General features: G+C 41.0%; 2 protein-coding genes across 3 annotated transcripts in view; one reads left to right on the plus strand and one right to left on the minus strand.

The window, feature by feature from the left end:
• side-IV (sidestep IV) overlaps positions 1-26,695 on the plus strand; it is a 648,417-nt gene that overhangs the window by 571,187 nt on the left and 50,535 nt on the right. For both annotated transcript variants that reach the window (XM_072303132.1, XM_072303133.1), the window contains exons 8-10: positions 19,659-19,803; positions 25,222-25,352; positions 26,227-26,386. In XM_072303132.1, coding sequence (XP_072159233.1) covers positions 19,659-19,803; positions 25,222-25,352; positions 26,227-26,386 — 436 coding nt within the window. The remainder of the gene's footprint in view (positions 1-19,658; positions 19,804-25,221; positions 25,353-26,226; positions 26,387-26,695) is intronic.
• Positions 446-3,149, minus strand: LOC109040654 (uncharacterized). Its single transcript, XM_019056645.2, has 2 exons — positions 2,993-3,149; positions 446-1,552 (listed from the first exon to the last, which is right to left on the minus strand). The coding sequence occupies exon 2, from the start codon at positions 1,550-1,552 to the stop codon at positions 665-667; it is 888 nt and encodes a 295-aa protein (XP_018912190.2). The 5' UTR covers positions 2,993-3,149; the 3' UTR covers positions 446-664.

Consider the following 26,695-nt stretch of genomic DNA (forward strand, 5'->3'; position numbering starts at 1 on the left):
TATTTCATAATCGTCATGGCAGCTGAATTTCGATTACGAGTGATCAATGATTTTTTCACAATCCAGACGAACAGTGCAGACTGATTATTTACTGGGTGACTGTGTCCCTCCCCCTGTTACCTCAAAGGGTCAGGGTGTAGGAGTGACATTACTATCCACGGTCACGATGACTGAATTTTGAGTATCCTTAAATATCAGTCACCTCCAGGGACTAAACCCGGACCTCAGTATTGGCAGCGAACCGCCTTGACCACTACACCACTGAGGCTGATTGTGAACCAAGAATACAGCTGTGGCAATGAGATTGTTCATCCTCTAACATCACTCAAAATATTATTTACCATAATGCAGTGCAGTTCTATGTTATTATCACGGCAATGCAGTTTGTCTGTTTTTAAAACATTTTTGAAAACTTGGTCAAATTGTTTAAATAAATCCAATCCAATCGCTTTTAATTTTTATTTTCCATCTCTTCTTCGCTACACTCGTTTAACAATCAGAAAATTAGAAACTCAAATGAAATCGGATACATTTGCATTGTTCAGAGGACTTCTAATCTTGCATGTACGAATTGCAGGTAACCATAGAAGGCAAAGTGTAGTGAAAGCTAATGGATTTGGAAATGGGTCAGGCCGTGGGTTATAGGAGTAGCCTGATGAAATCATCAAGGGCTGGTAGGTGACGTGAATACTGAGGTCCATTTATGGGTTGGGGAAGTTAAATGGGATGATAAGGGTTGAGGGGGATGGAGGTGATGGAGATGTAGGGGATGGTGGAGATGTCGGGGATGGTGGAGATGTCGGGGATGGTGGAGATGTCGGGGATGGTGGAGATGTCGGGGATGGTGGAGATGTTGGGGATGGTGGAGATGTCGGGGATGGTGGAGATGTCGGGGATGGAGGAGATGTCGGGGATGGAGGAGATGTTGGGGGCGGTGGGGTCGTTGGGCGCGTTGGGCGCGTTGGGCGCGTTGGTCGTGTTGGGCGCGTTGGTCGCGTTGGGCGTGGTGGGCGTGTTGGCCGTGTTGGTTGTATTGGTTGTGTTGGTTGTGTTGGTTGTGTTGGTTGTGTTGGTTGCGTTGGTTGTGATGGTTGCGTTGGTCGCGTTGGTGGTGTGGTGATGTTGGTGGTTTTGGTGATGTTGGTGGTTTTGGTGATGTTGGTGGTTTTGGTGATGTTGGTGGTTTTGGTGGTGTTGGTGTTGGACGAAGTGGACGCGTTGGGGCTGGTGGATACTTCTGGCCGTTCAAACGTCGGATGAGGTCCATGGATTCCACACCGTCAGCGTGAAGGTTGCCGCCAGTTTCGCCTTGTGCGTCGTTCATTGTGTTTAGGATATATTCCGAACTGCCATCCTTGTCCCCGACGTTCGAATTCCATTCCGAGTACTCGAATGCCTTCGCCATAGAATCGTCATCATCGTTCATGAACTTTGTCTTCAAGTTTTCAACTTCGCCATGACGGAAATCGGGATGAAATGCAAGTGCATGTAAGCCCGCCATGTTGACCATCGCAATCGTGAGTGCAGTCATTAGCACGATTTTGAGCGTCATCTGCAATTCCAAGGAAAATCATAAAAATATACAAAACAGACAACTACTATCACTCACGCCGTATTCAGCATAATGGAATCAAGCCACATCAGCTATCGTCAAAAATCGTGCAATTTAATTTACAACGAGATAACGTTTTTGCGGATCCTTTTGAAAATTTTAAGGAACTTCCTCGTAATTTCAGTGCATTTGCTGCATTGCTGCAGAAATTTCACCAAAATCCGCACAACCGTTTTCATGGAAAAAAGTTAAATTCCCAGTTAAATTTGTGTATGGCTGATGTGGCTTTGTTCTTTTCTGCTTACCGCGGCTCATTTCTTCAATGAAAAAGCCAATTCTAGAATGGCCAAACCTCGGAAAAAAGACAAATTCTCCTAATCGTAGAAAAATGGCCGTTATCATCAAACGTACCTGTCATTTATTTATTGTTTTAAGACAGGTTTTGATCCCCGCATAATGTCACCCAAACAAATAAATTTATGTTGAATATACCGCGACTGAAATTTGCGCTGAATCAACTGGAAAAAAATTTAAATTGGCAGAACCCTCCCTGGAGTAAAAGGTATATTGTTTGAAATAAGAGGATCTGTTCTCAAAAGTAGGTATTTATTTTGAGGTGTATTTAATATGAATCCATTCGGATTTATCAGGAGACTCTTCTTTAGGTGTACATCTACCACTGGCAGATCCCAATTAGTTAGACCGCGTTCAGCGGAAAGGAAGCAAGCCACATCAGCTATTGCAAAATTAATTTGGGCAGATTAATTTTTCACATGAAAACTGTTCTGCGGATTTTTGCGCAAATTGCAGTGAATTTCCTGCATAGTAAGAAGAAATTCCTTAAACTTTTCAAAGGAATCCATACAAACTTTCTCTTGTAAAACAAATTCACTGCCGAGGTAAATTTGGCAATAGCTGATATGGCTTTGGTTATTTTCTGTTACACTGAAAAAAAAAGTTCGGTAAATATGGAACCACGATTTTGTTCGGTACACACGACCGAATTATTCGGTCTGCTCAGCCAAACTGTTCGGTCCACTGAACCGAACTGTAAGATTTTATTATGGTTCGGTCGCTCAAACCGAACAATTCGGTTGCACAGACCGAATAATTCGGTTGTGTGTACCGAACTTTTTTTTTCAGTGTAAACGCGGTCCTGTTGGGACTTTTAAGATTATAATTTCTGAAACGAAAAAAGCGGAAACTTCGATACCACTGCATATAATTAGTGTCTAAATGAAGGATTAAAACTATGCGTCGAATCATTTGTAAGTCTCTTATCGGTGAAAGATTAACATTTTGTGCCACACAATTTTAAAATAATGAAGCATCAATAAATAATTTAATCATAATCATCTCTAACAAATCATTTTTTTTAAAACTTTTTTCAAAATTCAAACAAGATTATTTGACAAATTCAAGAAGAGGACTTTTTTTTACCTTTGTGTGTGGTATCACCTCCTTGTTCACTTTTCAATAGTTTCTCAGTTGACAAGACCTCTACCAAAGCACAGGTTGAACTGAATCAGTGCGATCATGCGTTAACACTAAGTGCCATTTGTAATCAAGTGTTTTCGCAGTTCTCATAGATGCGATAACCGTAAGATTTGCTGCACCTAATTTTGTTTTTTCAATCAATATTTACGTTTTGTTCGCTCGGGGTATACGTCATCTGTCGTACGACATCGAATTGCTCTCATGTCTTCTTATCGAACACTTCACGCAACAAGTAATAACCCGACTCATAGACCCAAAGATAGTTGAGGATGAATTGATTTACTATTGATGCTGGATACGCACTTAATGTTCTTTCCGTCATGCTATTTCATGTTGAATAGTGAACTCTGAAGTGCTCTTTGCTGGCAGCCCTCGACATTGAAAACGAACGCAATTGAACTTAAGTACCTGCATGAGCGTCAAATTCCAAGTCTTCAGAAAAACAGGAAAAACTATGACATTCTTTCGAGTCCAAAAATAGACTACGTTTCCGAAGAATACCCATTGAAGAGGGATAAAAAGATCGAGCGCACGGCAAATGTTATGTTTCCCCCGTTTTTCTCAAAACTTTAATTTTTGCGCTTTGGCCCTAGAAAAAAATATCAATCAATCGGAGGTTTCCCCAAAAATCTTGCGATTTAGATCCCTTTATTTCTCCAAATGACATTTTGTGTTTCATGTAACACTTCGACGGCGTAAGTCGGCAATCACATAAGTCGGTTGGCGACGTTGTAGACTTCCTATCACACATAATTTTTTAAACGGAAATCTACTCAACGGCAATTCTTTAAAAATGCCGTGATTTTTCTCTTCTGTGCGAAAAAAATTCTGTAAAACTTCAAGGAATGATGTCAATGTGTTCTCCTTTAAACAAAAATAACCTAGGGGCAGAGATTTTCAGACACCGCAAACGAGATATGTGATTGCGGACTTACGCCGTCGAGTTGCACAATACATGCAACATAGATTACCGATAACTTGCCCTACCTACCATCAATTAAGATCCAACATTTTCTCTCAGCTTTCTGATCTCAATACCATATACTTTCAAAGTTTTTTCGTGAAATCCCGCTCTTTTTCGAAAGAATTAATATCCAAATTTAACGTATTCTTTCCTTGTTTTATCTTTTAATTTTGTGTACTACCCTTTCGTGACCCCTACTTTTTCACTGAAAAAAACACTCCGACCGTGGAAGCCGTACTTACGGGCTATATAGAGATACCGTCCGTGTTCCGGGCTCAGAGGCCGAAAGTTCCGAGCGTAGCACTTGGAGCAGTCGAAGTGCTCCGGGTGCTACGCCCGGAACTTTCGGCCTCTGAGCCCGGAACACGGACGGTATCTCTATATAGCCCGTAAGTACGGCTTCCTTGGCCGGACTGTTTTTTCAGTGTTAAATCTTTTAAATGCTATACTACACTATTTTGATCTCTACTTTACCTCTAAGGTGTTAATGACCCATACTTTTTAAAATTTTTAAATTCTGCATTACACTATTTTGATCTCTCCTCTAAGGTGTTAATGACCCAAATGATGAAAACACCTTTAAGTAAACGTATCTACCAACCCAACCATACATATTTATTCAAAAATCAATGTAGATCAGACTAGTTTGTATAGCATCAGCCACGTTTCGCGACAGTTCACCGCGGACATTTCACCGCGCGACAGTTCACCGCGGACATTTCACCGCGCGACCTCACACCGCGCGACCTCACACCGCTCCGACCTTACACCGCCACTTTATTTCACCGCCACAATGCCAGGCAGTGCAGAAAGGAGAATGGGAAAGGGAGTAAACAAAGGTGGATGACCCTTGTCTACCTGAGCGGTCTTAGGGAAAACCCAAGAGATGCGAAAGGGTTGCAAAATGACCTCTCGTGATACGAAACTCATCGCAGTCCGATATTAACTGTCGGACTGAAATGTGTGTAGTGCGTTGTTTTACAGAACTTGTTCTCGTCGTTCGTTTCAACAATTGATTTGATTAGTATGGTGAATTTTAATTATTGATGAAATTTTAATTTTTGAATAGGTGTTTAAGTTTTGGTGCAATTATGGAATTTGTTAATAGCTCTAAAGGAAAGCAGCAAGTTGTTTATAAAGGGTATTTATACAGCACTGAGAAAAAACTTTCTCAGTCCGAAATATGGAAGTGCGTCGAAAACTGGAGTAAAAGGTGTCGCGGCAGGCTTCACACCAGGAAAATGGAATTTTTACAGACAGTCGGTACTCACAACCATCCACCGGATCCAGCAAAAATACGTGCCAAGAAATTCATGTCACAACTCAAGGAAGACTCAAAGGTCACAAGGGAGTCTACCCACAGTGTCGTCAGCACAGCTTTAGCTGATTTTCCTACTTCTTGCTCTAATGAGTTGCCGAAAATGTCGTCTATCAAGAGAAATGTGCGGAATCCCCTTAAAAGTCGTGGAGCGGTGAAAAATCGTGGCGGTGAAAAGTCGTGGCGGAGAAAAGTCGCGGCGGTGAAATGTCCGCGGTGAATTGTCGCGCGGTGAAATGCCCGCGGTGAACTGTCGTACATTCCATCAGCCAAAAGCCGCAATTTTATATACTGTCCGTGAAAATTTCAACCTATATTCTTTAAGTTTATATAAAAATTAATATTTTATCCGAGCAAATTTCGCAACATCCTGAAGCTCATACGGCGTTTTTCGGAGGGACGGGTGCTCACACCTACAAGTTCATTTGGCGAGCTAAATGACTGGGTCCGGTTCCCTCGCGTCTGAGCGAGCTGGAGCCGGCTGCGCCCTCTCAAAAGGTTATTGTTCAATTTCACCCTTTTGTCGCGTGAATTACTTTCCTTATTGGCCTCTCCGTACTCTCCGCTCTGAGCATCAGTTAATTTTCCCCGTCCGCGTAGACTATCCCTCTCGCTCTCGCTGTGCCTTGGTCCAAGTTGCATCTTCTTTCCAATCTCCGTCGTCTGAATTTGCACACAGCGGGGTTGCACCCAGTTTAAGGCACGCTTCCATAGGCAGCGCACGACGAGATTTGCGCCATTGGGAGCAATGTGTTTTAATATGCCTGCCAAGTTACACATAATAATACCCTGCACTCCTACTCTTTCATGTAAATTCACCAGAGTAACGCATAACGCATGAGGCGAGAAGCGTTGGAGGGTTTGAACCGCGCTAAGCGGTCAGGAGCCTAGTCTCCAGTGATGGACTTCATGAAATTTGTTCGCGTGAAATTTCGCGAAATTTCATGAAATGCATTCGCTTGAAATTTTACGAAATTTTATGAAATTCACTCGCGTGAACTTTTACGAAATTTGATGAAATTTATTCGATTGAAATTTCACGAAATTTCATGAAATTTTCTGAAACTTTTGAGGATGCATTCAGGAGGCCAAGAAACACCTAGAAACAGTGATTCTCAATTTTGTCATTTTTCACCCCAAGCCTAAAACATTCGAACGTTGCAAATGTTTTCATTTGGTGTAGAGGTAAGGATTGGGCTAAATTTCTCTCTCAAATTACCCTTTGAACTCCTCTTAGAGCATAGTACCCCAGTAGAATACCATCATACTGCCGTATAATCAGGAAGGCTATCTGAAACTTATTCTGGACTTCCGAAGATTTAATTTAAAATTCCCATTAAGATTAAGAAATTTCAAATTTTGTGAAATTTATTCGAGCATTTTGAAATTTCAGTTTCCAACGATGCAGTAGTCCCCGAGTTGAAGATTAATAAAGTCAAATAACTCGTTGATTGAGTCGGTTGACCTGGAGGCAATGAATGAGTAGAGGCAATCGGACGTATTAACTATAGAATTACACTAGAATTAAAAAAAAAGGTATTAATTTGCTTTAAACAGCAGCAAACCCTGCGCTTTCGCAAAATAATATGATTTTGTCTAATTGAAAACGAGGTTAAAGAAAATATTTGTACATTGCGACTACTGTAGAATTTAAGGTAGGTTCCTACCTAACATAAGTTCATAAAAACCAGATAATTTTCCCTCTATATTTTGTACTTTTTTGCAATGGCAAATCATTGTAATCTCACGTGAGGATCCATTTTTAGGGTTTCTTTCCTAAATTTTACTTAAGATTTGCAAACATTGTCCTTTTCTTTGGAGCTATCTTAAGGATCTCTTTACTTCCTCCTTGTTTACAATGTAAGTCGTAGGGGCCTTTCTTAGGCGAGAAACTGTTCCAGAAACAACAATTAATACGACCCTCATTTTTTACAGATGGTTTTTGCTGTTACAACTGAATCAGACGAATTTTAAAGAAACCTCTATGTCGAATATTTAGGCGTTACTGCTGTCTTCGGTATTACTGCTGCAGTGCAGTACATATGAGGCGATTTGCGTCTTTTGCATCCGTTGCAAATATCCGGGTGCACGAATCTACGTCGCGGCCGATTTCACTTCGCGCGCTACCTATGGAGCAGAGGCTTAACCCTCACAATCAGCGACCCGGCGATTCGGAACGTCGATATGAGTGCCACGATTCTCGCATACCAGAAGCGGCGTGCTACCAGCGCGAGAGGCTCATTGGCGCCTACAAACCTAACAGGGATACTTCATGCATTGCGCAATGCGTGAAGTATCACCGTTAGGTTTGTAGGTGCCAATGCAACTATTCTACCACGAAAGTATTGCACGGTATCAAATGTAATTGAAGGCGCACTAACGTATGAAACTTGACTGTTACCGTCATTGTGTCAGGGGGTATTTCTTAACGAGGAACTTGAATCTCAACTTAAATTTTTAAAATTCAAAAATTCAAAATGGCAGAATTTGCCGCTTCGTGCTTCGCACTGACAGCACGCCGCACAGTGGATCGTGTCAATCGGACAGGTCGGACATGAAGTTTTTGACTAAAAGTTTGGCGTTTATTTCACAAATTTAAACTTTTAGGAGGTGCTTCTTGAAGAAAATTTCACGAAAAAACCCATGAAATCAATTTTGGAACCTCAAAATTTGTATACTCGGAGTTATTGGCGTTTAAAGTTTCCAAATTTTGTCCCACCTCTCATATTGACTCGATCCACTGTGCGGCGGTGCAGTTCCAGCCTATCGTCAGATGTTGCATCCCGGTGCAAAAGCTCCTTAGAAGTTCGGCCCGAGAGACCCTGGCGATGTTGCAACAGGGAAGGAATGGGAGTCGGCAGGGACCTGGGAGATCATGGGGAATGCGGGGCGAAAGAGACGTCTCAAAGCCGGAGTGGGGGGGCGGGGGGCCGGGGCAAAGAACCCGTGTTCTTCGCGTCACTCAAATTAATTAACAACGGGAGTTCCTAATGTGATGTAAGTCTCCAGCGACGCAGGGCGGCAGGGCGCGACGCCACTCAAAAATGGAAATTGAAAACCACCATCCGCGAACAGATTGCTCGATGGAGCCTGAAGAAATGTGTCGACCCCATCTTCCCCCTCGCCGCCATTCGCCGTTTTAGGAGCTAATGCGCCAGTTGCCAAATCGTCACCCTCTGGCGAAAGTATCACGAACGCCATGCGATGTTTCAAAATTGCAGCCGCCATTTTATTTTTTTACGGAGAGATTGTTGGTTGGATATGTTTGAAAATGTCACTGAATTTATCGGCAGCACAAAACAATTTCGAAAAACTTCGTTGAGCAATTTTTCTGTAAAAAAATAAAATGGCGGCAGAAATTTTGAAACGTCGCATGGCGCTTTGTGAGATCACGCCTAGCCCCTTCAATATAGCAGATGCAACACGGACATCCATCAAGCACGAATAGTTGTATCTCTGCGCCGTAGTACATTTTTGTCACGGCACCCAGCACAGCCGCTCCTCATGCGCTAACTTTCATGTAGTCCTGCGACTTTAAAAGTAATTTTTTGAAAGCTCATTGACCGTTTGACGAAAAATAGGAAACTTTTATGACAAAATCTCTCCATTGAAGAGCAGTATGTTACTTTCTAAAAACTTTATTTTTGGTCTCCACTGCTCTTTTTGGGAACGAGGTAGTTCATCACATTTATGCGTCATGAATTTGATATATACTAAAGCGATTTCTGAAAGAATTCTGACAAATCTACCTAAATTTGGACGTATTTCTGCCAAACGGAACCAGAGCTAGGTGGGAAAGAGATGGTGTGCTCGTTAATCGAGGGCCGTTAGAATGAATGGGAATTACAAAGCGCCAATGACGTCAGCGGTCAGCGGCGACGAAACCGCAGTTCTAGGAGTCTTTAACTCATGAGCCCTATCCACAACGCTCTGGTCACATGCCCATGGCTCAACAGCGCCGCATTCATTTGGCACATACCTCCGTTTGACAGAATGTGAAAAACCGCTTTCCCATTTCTCCAAAAAGAATTACGCCCACGTTTACATTGTTTCTTACCCAGCTTTTTAGAGTACACCCTATATTTCCTACTTATCTATAGTTCCGCTCAACAGAAATTCGTCCATTTAACATTAGAGGTGTTTTGATAATGAGAAACATTGGCGAAAGTGCACCGCCAGGTGCCCAACAATAATAATTTTTATTTTTTCCCCGCTCAGTGCATATTTGTACAAGCGGACGAGAGAGAAGCGTACGTTCGCAATCGGAATCAAAATTTGCGTCCTTTTTTATCGGGTCCGGTTCATATAGAAAGATAGAGAGACAATCACATTACTATGTAACAAATGCCCTAGAGGATGTTCCACTTTAACTCAACCGATTTGAGAAGCTTAATATGGATGTATTTATCCTAAAAGGAACTATGTCGCACGAAAACCCTATGCTCATAGTTCCTTTTAGCATGAAAATGTCCATATGAAATTCAAACTACGGTTTCGAGTTGGAATGAATGTTTTCGTTCCGGGCAAACGTATTAAAATAACCGAACTGCTGAAATTAAAACAGTGAGTATGACGCAAGAGAACAACTTCATTTTGAGTTGAGCCCTATTTCTCGTATGACTTAATGCTTTTCAGGGCTCACGTGGAAATTAAAATATTCCTTTATGTTAGAGGAGTGACGTGTTTTCCCAGAAAATAATTAGACCTTTAAAATTCAGGGGTAGGGCAAAGGCGCGCTCCACCCGGGGGAGTACCCTATTTAATTATTATTTTGTTTCATATGCAAAATTGGTTTTATTTTTCGCAGTTCGTGGGTGGGCTCTAAGTTCGATTTTGGACTCTAATTTAATCATGAGTTGGCTCTGGCAAAACTTTCGGCGAGGGTTTGTTATGGGCGATGAGCGAATCTTGTAAAAATGGTTTTGAATGGACCACTAGACAAGGTACGAATTTAAGCAATCTGATACATGTTTCTTAACCAGAATTTCACGTAGAACACGATTCACATTATGAAAATTACCGAAATCAATTTCTAACGAAGATATTAACGTTTTTATTTCGCACTGATTACGAGGAATTTGAACTGCCCGCTCACAAGAAACTCAAAGCTCTACGTGAGTCAAATCGCGCACTACAACGGTTTCAGCAAGCTTCTCAATCAAGCAATGTTCATTTTCCACCATGTGTTGTTCAAACTATTGGTAATTTGCTATAGCTGAGCCAAAGTGTCAAGATTGAAGTTGAAGATTTTTACATCGCAGAGACTGTCATGATAAACATTTAGCGCGCGATGTGAATCACGTAGAGCATTGAGTTTTCATGAGCGGGTGGTTTGAATTCACGCGTCAAGAATCATTAAATATCTTCGTCAGGAGTTGATTTTGGTAATTTTCGTTGTGCGTATCGTGTTCTACGTGAAATTTTGATTGAGAAACATGTATCAGAATGCTGAAATTCGTACCTTGTCTAGTGGTCCATTGAAACCTACCCTGAGTACATTCTCGAGCAAATTTAGGGTGTGTATTCTGATCGTGTGACATCCGCTTTTGCCGCTTTTACAACGCTCACTCAACGCGATACTCAAACGCCACTTGGCGCATCCTCTTAGCGGTCTCAATGCAATTTACTTTGTAGAATTTCTCCGCACTCTTTAATATAGGTTCCAGTGATCGATACATCATAATTAAAAGCTCGTTTACTACCTATATTTTTAGCGACAGTAGTCCAAGAATCCCTCCATTCCTTTAAGATATGAGAGCTCCATGGCAAAAAACTGTCTTGCATTAATTTCCTTACGTGATATTTTAACTTAACGATATCACACCTAGTCGCAAAACCGTGTCTTATTGGTTAGAATGAACTCATGTTTTCCTAGTTGGACTCGATTGGATTAGGTTGTCTTGCCAAACACGGCGGAAAAATGTAGTTTTTGCTATTTTAAGAGACGCATGGTAAACACGCTGCGGTATCACCACAATCGATTAAAGATGTCCATATTATCCTACAAATTCGGGTAGTACCACAATTATATGGGATATCCACCCGACAGACTTTTTCCCCCATTTATAATTGCAATTTACATAGCAACTTGTGCTACTTAGTTTTAGTTACTTTATCATCAATATCCCATTTTTATTTTCGAAAACTTCGCTTTATTGCATTTTCCTTAAAGCACCTTATTTCAGATCACCTGTCGCTAAATTAATTTGAGCGGCTTGAGCAAAGATGGCACCCGCGAATGTTTTAACGCTAAAGGGTTGACTGTAACACGTTACGGAGAATGAATCAGTAGTGTGAATGATCGATTGTCGAATTATCCGCATTTGAAGCCATGGTAATGAATCGATTATGAAGGTGTTCGTTGCAATCGCCCTGATCATTGAACCGGTCAATTGGACTCTCTTTTTTGAAGTAAGACTCACATACAAAATAGAATCTTAGAGTGCAAAATAATGTTCATTGGATATTTAACAAAGATACAACTCGATTGAAGACTCCGAAATCCAGTCATTTTTGGTCAACATCATCGCGCAGGGCCATTCCGATAGGAAACAGAAGAGCGCCTTCAACACACTGCGTAATTTCAATGCGAAATTCTGATACCACTATTCGTGCGTAACGACACTCATTTTGCATAGCCGGCGAATTGAAGGCAAATCATTGACTGAGGTAACAAGGTACGAATTTCAGCAATGTTATGCGTGCTTTTTAAGGACCAAAACCTTCGAAGGTGCCTTCCTGGCATCCAAGGAGCCCAACCCCCAGGGGTTGCCCCACTTGGCAGCCAAGGAACCCAACCCCCAGGGGCTGCCCCTCCTGGCGGCCAAGGAGCCCAACCTCTCGGGGGCTGCCCCCCTGACATACAAGTAACCCAACCCCCCGGGGCTGCCCCACTTGGCAGCCCAGGAGCCCAACCCCCGGGGTACGCCCCCCCCCCCCCTGGCATCCAAGAAGCCCAATCCCCCTTGAGCTGCCCCACCTGATATTCTAGAAACCCCATGGGGCTGCTCCCTTGGCATCAAAGAGCCCAAAATTCAAGGGGCTGCCCCACTTTGCATCGATGAAGCCCAGCTCCTTGTGGTGCCATAGAGGTTATAGGTTGTTTTTCCTCAGCGTGGCGGTATGAAGCGTCCGTGTCCGGTTAAATTCATAAAGATCGGTTTCGCTGCCACGTTCTTAATCGTGGAAATGAGAATCGGGACAGGGTCTGGCGCGGAGATAAGTTAATTTCGTCGAAAAGTGGGTATCGCGGGCGCGCGCGTCGTAAACGGACTTTAACGACCGCCTTTACGCAGTGTCAATAAAAGAGGCTTCATTACGCAGGAACACGTGCAGGCAAGGTGATGAATAAAGGCGGGATTCGGGCTCCCCCGCACTGTGGACGAAGCACTCCGATCGGCTGTCCAAATCAATCACCAAGCCAAGCATCGCTAAAGACTTCGATACCTGTAGTGCGGCGTGCTTGGTGATATAACACTTGATCTGCCATTCAAACATACCGAACACCGTAATAATCGAATTTTTATCATAGCTTCATGGGGGGAAATATCCATAATCGATCATTTACATCCCGCCCAAAGGAGAGAACGTCTGTTAGGAGTTATCAGTACAAAAATGTTACCGATATTCTTCGTCTTCTCTTCCCCCATTCTTCCTAGTTTTCCTCTGTCCTATGAAAAACAACCCTTTTAACCTCATTGCAGAGGGATACCAATGGGCACAGTTGCCGGCACATCGCTTAAAAATAAACTAATGCTTCTCTGCCGTGCTTAGGAAGAACGCCGTATGAACACTCGAGAGTTGCCAAATTTCCTTCGATAAAACGTTTATTTTTGAGGAAAGTTATCATTATTTTTCCTTAAAATTTTCCCACTATTTGGATCACATTACGAACAAAGTTCTCTGAAAAATCGAAAGAAAACTGTGAATAAATATTCTCAAAAATTCGCGATTTATCAAATGAATCTTAGCAACGCTTAAGGCTTACACGGCGTTTTTTCTTAGCACGGCAGTCCTGATATCATCATTATTTCCTTATCCTCTTCTTCTGCTTTTTCTCCGACTCATTTTTTTCCCCCGGCTCTCTCCTTTGTTGCCCACCGTGCGACGAGGGAAGGTGCGCCATTCTTCGTAGGCGGGGGGGGGGGGGGGGGGGAGCGCATCAAACACGAGGTAACAATAAAAGCCCGAATAAAAATAATTTCGATTAAATTATAGTTGGCGGTCCTCGGGCTCTTTATCGTCAGTTTGATGTTTTTCCGCGGTGCTCAGGATCGACGGCCCGTGAAAACCCGGCCCTCGTCTCCTTCGGATTCGGCGGGACCCTGTAACGACCCCATGGGCCACGCTTCGAAAGGACCCTCGTCTTTGCCCAATGAGATTCGCCCTCTCACTCAAAGCAACAATAAAATATCAAGTGCTCTGCAATCGGGAATGAGGGGGTTATGTCTGTGTGGCCAACTAGTCTAAGCACTTCGATCCCAAGAATCTTAATCAGAATGCATTTTAAACTCGCTTAAATGGGTACTTTTAAAAGCAAGAGTCCTTTCCTGGGGAAATTGACACTAGTTTTACGAATATAGGTCATTCAGATACGATGCGTCATTTTACTGTCATTTTGAACTTTTGATTTATCAATTTGAATTATTTTTATTTTTAATAAAATTAATCAACCTAAAATTTATAATAAATCTATGTTTATAATATTAGTGTTATTAATACCAACTTTCTACAGATGAAATTTGATAATATTTTACTTAAAATTTGAAATTTCTATAATTATTGTATTAAGAATTATTATAACATGATAATACAAATACATGATTAAACAAATCATCGTTATAGTAAACGCTGTCCATATGCTGAAAGATATGACAATCCATTCTAACTTTCTATTTAATTCTGAATTGATGGTTGTTCGAATCAATCCATATGATCCTAGTTTTAGTAGAATTCACAGATTTTTATATTAGTTAGAATACTTGTCAGGGTGGGAGCTGGCATTGGTTGAACTGTTTATCCTCCGTTGTCTTTAAGGTTAACACACAGGGGGCTATCATTTACGAGCACTTTTTTTATAGCATAATCTGAGAGTGGTTAAAGAGCTGATTTTTTTGCAATTTTTTTCTTATAAGGGCAATTGTATAAAAATAATGTGGATGTATAAAAGAATTTCGGTGTATTAGCAATCGGAAGGTGAAACAGCGGTGGAAAAACGAGAAGGGATGGTGGAATCTATGAGGTTTAAACAGGGATAAGAGAGTTGTGTCCCTATTCATTTTTTCTTCAACTGAAGTGTCAGTAATATTGCTCCGTATGAACAACACCATTGAAAGTCAGCCACTTCATTTTATGAAAGCGCCCGGAAGAAATCCATAAATTATCCGCCTCTTATTAGTCAAAAGCTAGCCCAGTCCAGTCGGCTACTTGACCTGTCATGTTTATCGGTTTCCTACCCTCGCATATGCTGCCGTGCTAAGCAAGAACGCCGTATGAACATGCGAGAGTTGCCGAATTCCCTTCAGTAAAATGTTTATTTTCGATGAAAATTGAATCAGTGAGAACGAAAACACACCAACTCGAAAAAATGAAAAGAATCAAGGCGCACAAAAAACTGCATCGTAGGTTAAGAAGGTAGTCTAGGAAAAATATTGTTGGTGCCTAAAGGCAAGTACTTAAGGACACTTTAAATGTCCAAGTCGGAACAGATACGGTTAGAGTCCCTTTATACTGAGAGTCAAGACAATTTGAATCCATTTCTGATTGGTTCCCGTATTTTAGGCCTCCACAGTGTCACAAACGGGAATAAAGATTACATTTTCACCAATTGCAAAGATTATAATCTGGAATGGACCAGGGAATTACGGGTTCGGCAAGGAACAAACGGAATGAGAGGAGGAACGGAGAAAGGCATTTGAGAATGGGCCGATCAAAGATTACGAAAAACGTTCAATTTCTGTAATCTTTATTCCCGTTTGTGACATCCATGAGCCGAATTGTCTTGACTCTCAGTATAAAGGGACTCTAGATACGGTAACTTCAATGACCTTTATGAAAATTGTCTGCCCATAGTGAAAAGTGAGCATTTTCGAGTTACCGAGTTGGTGTGTTTTCATTCTCGCCGATTCAATTATGAATATTTTTCCTTGAAATTTTCAGGAACTTCAGATTAAATTGCGAACCAAATTATCTGAAAAGTTAGAAGGAAACTGTTCATAAGTTTACCAGAAAATTTGCGTTTTATCAAAGGAAACTTGGCAACGTCTGGAGGTTCATACGTCGTTTTTCCTGAGGACGGCAGTATAGTGGAAAGTTAGCATGTCGTCCTTAACTACTACCAACACCTGCAGGCCGATTATTGAAACTGATAGACAAAGCTATAGACAAAGACGATAAAAGGGATTTGGAGGGATCCTATTGGTGGAAGCGGGTGGTGGCAATGGACATAGGAGGTAGGTAATAGACTAACTAACGGCAACCCACGAGAAACCCGACAGTTAGTCTATCATTTTCCCCCTTAGTCGATGAGAACCACCCATTTCAACCAATAGAATTGCTTTATACCCCCTATGTCATCTTTGTCTATTGCTTTGTCTATCAGTTTCAACAATCGGCCCGCTGACTCACTTAACGCTGCCAAATCGGGCCAAGGCAAAAGGACTCTTGGGGTAGGCATTTCGCACATTATGTGATACTGCGTCTATCGAGTAGACTGTTTAGTGAGATCCAAAGAAAATCACGTTTATCGCATCAGAATCGTCTAAGATATATCTAGTGCACTCCAAGTTTCACAATTCGCTTATTGCTGAAAAAATTCCGGTTGTATGAATCAAAATTTCCGTCCTCTATTTCATCCTAACCATTCAGGTGGTCAAACTGAACTTCCAAAGTGTGTAACGAAACGTTCGGTTCATGCGACTGAACTTCTTTCATCTATTACCGTACCACCATCCTTACTTTACAAGTTCCGTTACACTTTGTGAAGGTTCAATTTGACTAACCGGATGTTTGGGACGATATTGAACACAGGACGTTCAGTTCATACAATAGAGCTTTTTTTTTTAGTTTAGGTTATATCATAAATTTTGAAATGCATCTCCAAAGCCAGCATTTTTAAAACAGCCACTGGCTTTACGATTTGCCTCGAGAAAGGTGAAAACAAACCTACACCGTGCACTAAATTACGTTTAAAGATATACTATACTTCGATTCTCACTGAAATCAAACTTTTTAGGTTCTGTTAACCGAAGTTTAGTAACTTAGCCTATAACGATTTATTTTCTTAGTATTTGATGCGAGTGCATGAGTTCATGTCCAAATCCCCCATAATTAAACAAAATTGGCAGTTGTCAGAATAAACGGGTGCAATTGAACAATTCGCTGGAAATTGGGAGAAGTTCTATGCGATGTTGCAACCGCGGAGGGTGCCAAATTAGGCAGTTTTCCCCGACTATTTTATGTAAAATAGGCCAGGTTTTTGCACTATCCGGTGACACGCGGCGTGCGTGTTAGCGCCGGTGTAGTGCAGTAATTACTTCCGCCTGACGCAATTATCCTAATACATACTTCGGCTCAGCTCTCTTGCCAAATAGCCGGTAACACTCCTAACCATTGATGTAAAAATTGTGATTTTTTTTATAAAATTCGCAACAGTGCTGATGCATGCTTGGAGTAGTGATTGGCGCTGAAGTATACATCACAATTTCACCTCCTCGCCGTAGGGCACTGGTTGTTTCAAGTAATTGCGTTTTGATTGCTACACAACTTCCCTATTTGCAGATGAAACGCGCGTCTAAAAGGCCCGGTTTTTGAGTTAAAGGAGGGTTAAAGGGAATCATCCTAATTGTTGCCGGTGAACCCACTATTTTCCCGCTGAGTTTGAGACTGGTTGAGTTGGGACACTCGGTTCGCCTTAAATTTTTTTGGTATGCAACATGGACTATCGGTGCGCAGTAATAATTGAATCCTTCGCGTGTTATTCGCGATGTAGCACAAGGCAACTTAATCTGGCGCAGAGGCTGCCTGACAAAAATTTAAAAAAAAAACATTGTCATGTTTTTAAGTGTACCACAACCTCTCATTTTACCGATGCAAAGTGAAAATATATGACGGAAAAAAAGTAAAATTGGCAGGCCAGCATGTGACTTTTTTCCCTCTTATGAATTTAAAGATTTGTCGAATACTACTGCCTCACTAAGAAAAAACGTCGTAAGAATATTCAGACGTTACCAAGTTTCTTTGATATACCTTAACTTTTTTCTTCAAATTTGCAAATATTTACGATAAAATTGCGAGTAATATTGTCTGAAAAAATTAGGAAACAATATTTGCAACGTTTTCTAAAAATTCCCATTTTATTCCACGAATTTTGGCAGTATCCAAAGGCCAATATGACGTTCTTCCTTTTAAGACAAATGGTTAAGCAAAAAAAATAAAAATAGAAAAATACGTCAAAATATACAGCGTAACAGCAGTGATTTAGTGTTCTCTTTGCGTAGGTAATTGTTCAATGATGAGAGAGAGACTTTGGAATTTCGTATGGTAGACGATAATTTCTCACTTATAATTCGGTTTTTGAAACTTTTGAAGTGTTCCTCATGCTTCACACGAAGTTGCGATGGTTTTAGATCCGCGGCGCTACTTGTAAACCTGTCCTGTGGTTCCCCGGTGGAGCACCATTCACACCTTTTTGGGTCGTTTATGCGAGGGTTTAATCCTGCTAACGAGGTTATTGGAGAGGACGTTAACACCCTCTTAGAACTTCTCTTTTCAGTGTTTGAACTTCCCATGCATCCCCCTATCCTCGCCTAAATCTGCGCATGAATTAGGTGATTGACTAAGGGGGTAGAAACTCTCATACTTTCATCACACACGCCTACACCCTATACTTGTTACTGCGCGTTCAATTGAATTCACGCACATGTGCTTCAAGTTAGATTCCTAATTTATAAATCTGTTGGAGTAGGATTTGGTATCGGCTTACTTTTTGAAAAATTATGTTGAGGGAAGATTTGTTCAGTGAAAAAGTTCATGCGTGCTTTAAGTTGAATGCTCAATTTACCAATCAGTCGAAGGAGGATATGGTACCGACTCCTTTTTGGATAATTTTATCGAAGAGGGTTTCAAATTTCTGCAAGAAACAAACCGATGTATAAATGATCCATCCTTTTTTTATTTCAAAATTAGTCTTGCGGTAGATTTTACTCAATTTGTTTGACAGTGTCTTGATGTATGCCTCTTTAAGATCAAAATAGCTTCAGAGGTAAACTTGGTATTACTACAGCTAAATAGCTTCAATTTGATTAAACCAGAGGTAATCATGAACTTTACTGTGAACAAAAAGTACACCCAAAACCAGTTTGTGCAACGAATGGAGTGCATTTAACAGAAGGGAACCAACCCGCGATCATAGTGCTTATTTTAAAATCGTCCAACTTCTTTTTAGCTTTGAAAATACTACAGTACGGTAAAAAACTTACACTATCGGTTTCCTTTAAAGGTAATAACTTTTGGTAGACAAACAAAATTGTTTTGCTTTTTAGATAAAGGTGGAGATGTAGAGCATTACAACGTTGCAATCGAGTTGGTTCCGTCGTGTTGAATTCGCTCCAAATAGACTGCTAATTGGACGTATTTATGCGAATGGAACTGTGTTTCACACAAACCCTATGCACATAATTCCTTTTAGCATAAACACGTCTAATTATGAGCCGGCTACCCTAATCGGTGTTGCATATTTAAGTAATTATTAGTATTGTCCAAAACTGAGTCGACACTGATCGCCGATCTTATTTTGTTGTATGGTGTTAGATTGCGGGAGCTTAGCACCAATCTATTGGTGTACGCTATGAATTTAATTATGCTGAACACCAATTGGATTGGATTTTGCACAAAGGAACCAAGAGCATTCCAATGTCGCTAAGATTGTGCAACTTTGTTTGCCTTGCAAATATACACAGTTTATCTAAATTAGTTTTATCTTTACTCCCAATAAACTATAACATAAACACGAAAATTACCTTTGTAAATTTAATTTTTTGCATGATTTCGGTAATTTTATTAAATGAATATAAGATACACAATCTTAGCAACATTCGAATGTTCTTGGTTCCGATTTGCAAAATGCAATCCAATTAAGTTGAGGTAGAGCATTGGTTAGCTGACTCAAAATGAGCTATTTTTACTTTTTCTGTGCATTATTTGCGCACAGATCATAAATGATCTTCAGGATGTTTTGTTACCGGAAGGTAATTGGAAGTAATATCATCTTTTTAAAGGGACCCTTGTATGACTTCCAATAATGAAATTTTAATTTGGTTTTGTTGCAGTTTTCAAAACCGGGGGACACCACTGTTAGCATCCTAACCCTGGAGCCAACGATGGAAGATGACGGGAAGAATCTCACCTGCCGCGCTGAAAACCCGATTATCACGAATAGTGCGTTGGAGGATAAGTGGCAACTCCACGTTCATTGTAAGTCTTCTGTGCTTCACTTCATCATTTCTTTTTCCACTATCCGCACATTTCTTACTTTTGAGAATGAAGAGAAAAAATTGGTAATGCATTTGCCAACATTTCGTAATTTAACCTTGAGTAAAAAAACGTTTAAATGACACTTAAGACACTTAAAACCATGTTCAGCATAGAAATCATTAAGCAAATAATCACTCAAGTCGATATGGACGTATTTTTGCTGAGAAGAACTATGCACAGTAATAAAATCAAAAGAAACTAATGGACACGAGATCCTTTTGCACCATGCATACATTTTATTTTAATCTAATTTTTCGGATAGTTCCTTTTAGCGTAAAAACGTCCATACGTCCCTCCGCCTTATAAGGTTTTGCCTTTAAATGCTCCTTCATTCAAAACCCAGGTCGTCGTAGTCCCCCGGGAAAAGGAACGTAATTCGATTCTAAGGTTGTAAAGTTAACTAAAACAATCCAATTTTTCACAAAATGGTATCCGTGCAGTTTTTGTCCATGATTCCCCTGATTTTCGCATGAGATCAGAAGAAAAATCAGGGAAATTTTTCATTAGAAATACCCGAGGCTCCCCCGGGAAAAATTCAATTTTTAAGGGGAAATTTGGCAGCATCGAAATGAAGTTGCGCTCTTCCGGGAAGGAAACGACGAGTTGTACATGTTTAGAGTAATTACATACAGTAGCGTGGCGTGCTTTGCGATGTACCGATTGATCTGCAATCTAAACCCATAGAGAAGGATCGACAAACCGGTTGTTCGCAACGAAGCACCTTAATAATCGATTCTTCATCACAGCTTCAAATGGGAAAATATCGATAATCGATCATTCACGCCTCACCACTGATAACATACGTTTCAAACCTCTGAGAAGCTCGTATGATTCGGAATCAGACATCTAATGATATCTGTTCGAAGCAAGGAAGGTCTAGACTCTCAATGCCAAGATATGAGAGAGAACTGCATTTCTCCGATGTTAAAATGGGCATTTTCTTGATCACTTTGGCAACCGAGCGATCGAGGCACACCGCCCCCCGAGTCGTAAAATGGAAGTGCGCCACTTTGAAAAACACTTCAAGCGCAAATTAAACGCCTCCCAGTGAGAAGCTATCGATTCCTAGCGCAATCTTTGTCTCCTCTACTCTGTGCCTTTGACTCTCGCAGACTGGCGGAATGGGCCTGTTGCAAACTTTTGCTAGGGCAAAAATAAGAGTTGTTTCTTGTAGATAATGCCTCAAAAATCACGATGAGCGCATCGGCAAAGTCTGAAATGCACTCATAACTTCACAATCTGCGTAAGAAATTTGCGTTTTTTTAAGCTTCCCGCTTCAAAAACGATACTACGGCGTAGGTGAACATTTTGTTAGAGGAGTCGCTCCATCGTCGGCGATATTCATCATGGCCGACACTTGCGCGCAGTTTTGCGCGTAATTCGAGGAGAGTTCAAGGTCAATCAATGCGGGCGTGGAAAACATGAACGTTAAAACACGCCGATTGTTATCTGGTCTAATCCAGTTCAGGTATTATCTCGTCCCATCACACGTGTTTTGGCGGATTGGCGTCGGCCATGATGAGTATTGCCGACGATGGAACGACTCCTCTTACAAAATGTTCACCTGTGCCGTAGTATCGCTTTTGAAGCGGGAAGCTCAAAAAACCGCAAATTTCTTACGCAGACTGTGAAGTTATGAGTGCATTTCAGACTTTGCCGATGCGCTCATCGTGATTTTTGAGGCATTATCTATAAGAAACAACTCTTAGTTTTGCTCTAGCAAAAGTTTGCAACAGGCCCATTGCGGGAGATTCCTCCAATCCTGGTCGAGAGGGTCAAACTCTCAGTGCATAAAAATGAGGACGGTGGGCTGATTATTCGGATTGATAGATAAAACGATGTAAAAAGAGGGCAAGGGGAAAATTGAGTAATCTTATAGGTGGAACTGGTGGTTGTTATAGACTAAAGGCGAATATTATGGTCTAACCATACGGCCTATCGGGTTGCTGTTAGTCGGTCCATTACTACCCTCCCTTGACAATCGCAGCTACCCGCCTCCACCAATGAGATCAGTCTATTCTCCCCGTGTCCTCTTGTCTATCACTTTGTGTACACTCAAAAAAAGCTCCGGCCGTGGAGGCCATAAGCAGCGGACCTGGAGCACGGACTGGATGGGCTATATGGCACTACCGTTCGCCTACGCGCCTGACGGCCGGATTGCTACGTGCGGGGACGATGCGGAGTCCTACGGACATGAAAACCGTAAGTCGCGGCCTCGAGCGGCATAGGCAGCTTGCGCTCTAGGCGCTACTTACGGGCTGGACGGCCGGAGCTCTGCGCGCCGCCGCTGTCCGCGACGTGGTGGATTTTTTCGGAACTACAGCTGAAAATTCACCATTAAAGTACATACTTAGAAAAGAAAAACTTTCCAGCAAAGTTTTAAACATTGAGTGAATTATCTTGTGTCAATTTCTGAACAAGATTTTTTTTCTTTCCTTCTTTTTAAAATAGGTATATATTTCTTTGTTGATAGTTCATAACAATTTAGTTTCAGGAAAGTGATGGATAATTCAATGTCTAAGAAAGAAAAAGAGCATATGAACGTTAGCTTGTTGATCATGTTTCAGATATCAAGAGAGATTTGAACTCCTAGGCTGATAGTTCAGCAAGTCAATTTGAGAAAAGAGATGAATCTTAGAGAAGAGATGATGCTTATTGAGAAAGAAAATCAGCATATGAATGTTAGCTTATTCATCGTGTAGAGATATCAAGAGAAATTTTCAAAAACCTAACTTTAATGTTGCAAGCCTTCGTAGAAATAAATAAAGCACTGGGGAAGCACTGGAAGGAACAAATGTAGATAGATCAAAAATTCATGCTACCTATTTTAAATGTAGAACAGACTGTCCAAGGTATGATAAATTGCTAAAACTCATTGCAGCGAAAAATGTAAATTGAAAAATCATTTTTATCACTTGGCAGCCCGTTCTCAATAAATGTAATTACTTTCACTCAATGAGAATTCAGCATTTGTCAAAAACAAAACCTGGTTCATCCCTCAATAAAAAATACGAATGCAAAGTAGGAAATCACCCAAATGATTAACAAAGGAAAAGCACAGGCGTAGGTCTAGGTACTTACAGATTTTTACTCCTTACGACTAGAAAAGCTTCAGAATCTTGAAAATGAGGTTGAGAATATTTCAAAGTGTAAATTCAGAAGTAAAAGTTGACAAAACTTCAAGATATAACTCTCCGCAATAACTACCGGATACAATTTCCACAAAATATTAGCGAAGAAATATACCACCGAAAATTGTCACACTTGTTAAAATTGTAGATCTTCCCTTCAGCAAACTGAAGCGCGATTCACACAAAATTTTACCACTATTACAGTACACTGAGCTCCCTAGAATTGGGATATGGAATCAGAGAGATATTCACAGCAACAATGTTTGCACTGGCTCTTATCGGATAATCAACGCAGGCAAGATTGGCTTATAGCTTCCGCTGGCGGACAGCTATTTTGGCAACAGAGAAGGGAGGTGTTGGATGTCGGAGAGTGAAATACTACCTACTCTCAATTGAAAACATTTAAGTATAAGCCAGAGATTAGATTGAAATGGAATAAAAAATCAACCCAATCTTATGAGCAAGCAAAGGTGGCACAATGAAGTTGCAATCGGTAAATAGACATTCTTGTGACTACATTATCAGTATTTTAGTGTGGCGGTAATTTACTCTGTGGGAAGATGCGTGGCAGGTAATTGATTGCTTTTCTTGGATTTAAGTTCTTTCCCTTAGTAGGGGGAAAATAAGTGAATTGCAAACGAACTTACAGGAGGAGAGGATATGAGCTCAGTGTGTAGGTAAAACTGACAATTTTCACTTAACTCTCGTCGCATTTCCGAAAGTATTTGACAAGCGTTATCACACAGAACTTAAGAATCAATCGTGCACCGCACAGAATCAAGAAAATATATCGAAAACCTCCAAAATTAAACGAAAAACGAACACACGTAATGAGCAATGACCAACAATGACAAGCAATTTACTAGATTCTAACCTCAATAAACAACGCTGAGTGGTGGCTGCGATCGCTCCCGAAAATGTTCAAGGCTGGCGGCAACTTTAAATTCACGCACTGAATAACATTGACGTAAAATATTGTAATTTTCTGCGAATATACACGTAGCCGTCTCAATTTTAATCTGATGGTGACGCCATTTTCCGAAAACTGAATCTCACCTCACTGCCAACGGCCGTGGAAGCGGTTGGCTCCGATCCTGAAACCCGTAACTTACGCTCGGCTCCTAACCGGTCTTACGGCCATGAAGGCCGCGCGGGGTCCACGGGACACCGGCCGCTGGGTCCAGTACTAGCTGGCGCACAGCGCGTTAACGCCGGGATCACCAGTGTCCAGAGCAACCGGGTCACAGGGCCGTAGTTTTTTTTTTGAGTGTATCTATTTCAAAAAGCAGCGTGCAGGGTGTCTAGAAAACTAGATCTTGTCAGGGAATTCTACCAGGTTAGGAAACTAAGGGAAGTTTATGGAAAAGAACTTGAAATTTTGAAAATTCTTGAAACTTTGAAAATGCATCATTGTCTGTCTACACAATCGAGCTTCAAATTGGTTCGGGGTTCAATGGACCACTAGACAAGGTACGAATTTAAGCATTCTGATACATGTATCTTAACCAAAATTTCACGTAGAACACGATTCGCGCAACGAAAATTACTGATACCAACTCCTAACGAAGCTATTAACATTTTTATTTCACATTGGTTACGAGGAATTTGAACTGCCCGCTCTCAAGAAACTCAAAGCTCTACGTGAGTCAAATCGCGCACTACAACGGTTTCAGCAATCTTCTCAATCGAGCAATGTTCATTTCCCACCATGTGTTTTTCAAACTATAAGTAATTTGCTACTGCTGAGCCAAAGCAGTGTCAAGTTTGAGGTTGCCCGATGTTTTCATCGCAGAGATGTTCATGATAACGTTTGCGAGCGATGTGAATCACGTAGAGCATTGAGTTTTCATGAGCGGGTGGTTTGAATTCACGCACCAAGAATCGTTAATATCTTTGGAAGGAGTTGATTTCGGTAATATTCGTTGTGCGCATCGTGTTTTACGTGAAATTTTGGTGAAGAAACATGTATCAGAATGCTGAAATTCGTACCTTGTCTAGTGGTCCATTCTCTAAGTTACGCGCTAAATAGTGAACAGAGGAATAAGTTTCAAGATGACGTAATTGTTCACCTCCGAAAACTAAAAGTCAATGATTTTGACCCCAAATCGGGTTTTTTGTTAAACAATCTGAGACTTCATTTCCAGGGCCTTCTCACCTGACTTAATCACATACTGATTATAGATGTGATATATATTCATAAATAATTTGTCGAATATGTTTGTTATAGATATGCCCGTTGTTACTCTAAAAATGGGTTCAACCCTCAACCCAAACGATATCAAAGAAGGGGACGATGTTTATTTCGAGTGTAATGTTCGGGCCAATCCCAAAGCACACAGACTCGTTTGGTACCATGATGTAAGTATCAACTCGATATTTTGTATCTACCAAAAATCTTAGTTTTACCGTCAGTAAAGTTCGAAAATAGGCAGAAATGGTAGTTCACAAAAAAAGGAAATTACTCATTCTACAATGAAATTGTTATAAAATATATTCGACATGTTTCTAATGCACATTTTACAATAGTGGAATGCTAATTTAACCATGGTTGTGGGCAAATTAGCATGTTTTAATCGTAAAATCTACATTGAAACATGTCGGCCGAATTGTTTAAATCAGTGTGTACTTGCTACATCAGCAAATTCATTTTTTGGTGAACTACCATTTCTGCCTCACCAATAAAAGCACCTTTCTGTGTGGGAAAAGTAATGCTCTGGGCTTTATTTGACAAAAGACACGACAAAACCTACATCGAAATTTGGCGGTTTTGAAAACGCCTTCAAATGTGGCGTGATACCTCCCGCGTTCCGGAGAGTACGAATAGTTGTATCACCGCGCCTGCCACATTATTACTAACTACTAGTTGTATTACTAGTTGTATTACAAGTTGTAATGCCACATTATTACTATGCTGCCGCGCTAAGGAAAAACGCCGTATGAACATTCGAGAGTTGACAAATTTCCTAAAATAAAACATTTAATTTTGAGAAAAGTTACGCATATTTTTCCTTGAAATTTTCAGATATTTTAGATTGAATCGTGCACAAAATTGACCGAAAAATTTGCGGGAAAATATTCACAATTTATCCGAGTACATTCGGTTTTTCTTGAAAGAAATATGGCAACGTCTAAAGTTTCATACGGCGTTCTTCCTTAACACGGCAGTATGGAATGTGTTCCTTTTTGCAAAATATAATAATTTTTTCGACTAATTTTTGGGTCCTTTTTCCAGGGTGAGGAAATTCATCATAACGTGAGCGACGGGACGATTCTGAGCGACCGGAGCCTGGTTCTGCAAGGGGTGAGCCGCCGATCTGCCGGGCAGTACACCTGCATGGCCGCCAACTCGGAAGGAAAGGGAAAGAGCGACCCCGTCCAGCTTCAAGTCATGTGTAAGTCAAAAACCTTCCCCTATGTATCTTATTTTATCAATGGCGCATCCTTTAACTGGACGTATTTCTGTCAAACGGAACTAGAGACAGGTGGGAAAGAAGGGGTATGCTCTTTAGTAGAGAACCGTTAGAATGCATGAGAATTATATAACTCCAGTGACGTCAGTGGTGACAGATTTGGTATCGGGATTGACGTCCGGAGTGTTAAACTCATGAACCCTGTCCACAAGGCCCTTGCCACATGCTCGTAGCTCACAAGTTCTGCATTCAGTTGGCACTTAGTTCCGTATGACAGAATGTAAAATCCCG

Source organism: Bemisia tabaci, chromosome 8 (genome assembly GCF_918797505.1).
Source record: "Bemisia tabaci chromosome 8, PGI_BMITA_v3".
In the NCBI taxonomy this organism is placed as follows: Eukaryota; Metazoa; Arthropoda; class Insecta; order Hemiptera; family Aleyrodidae; genus Bemisia; species Bemisia tabaci.

Excerpts from the sequence above, each read along its gene's own strand:
- LOC109040654 (XM_019056645.2), bottom strand. The coding sequence starts at position 1,552 with ATGACGCTCAAAATCGTGCTAATGACTGCACTCACGATTGCGATGGTC.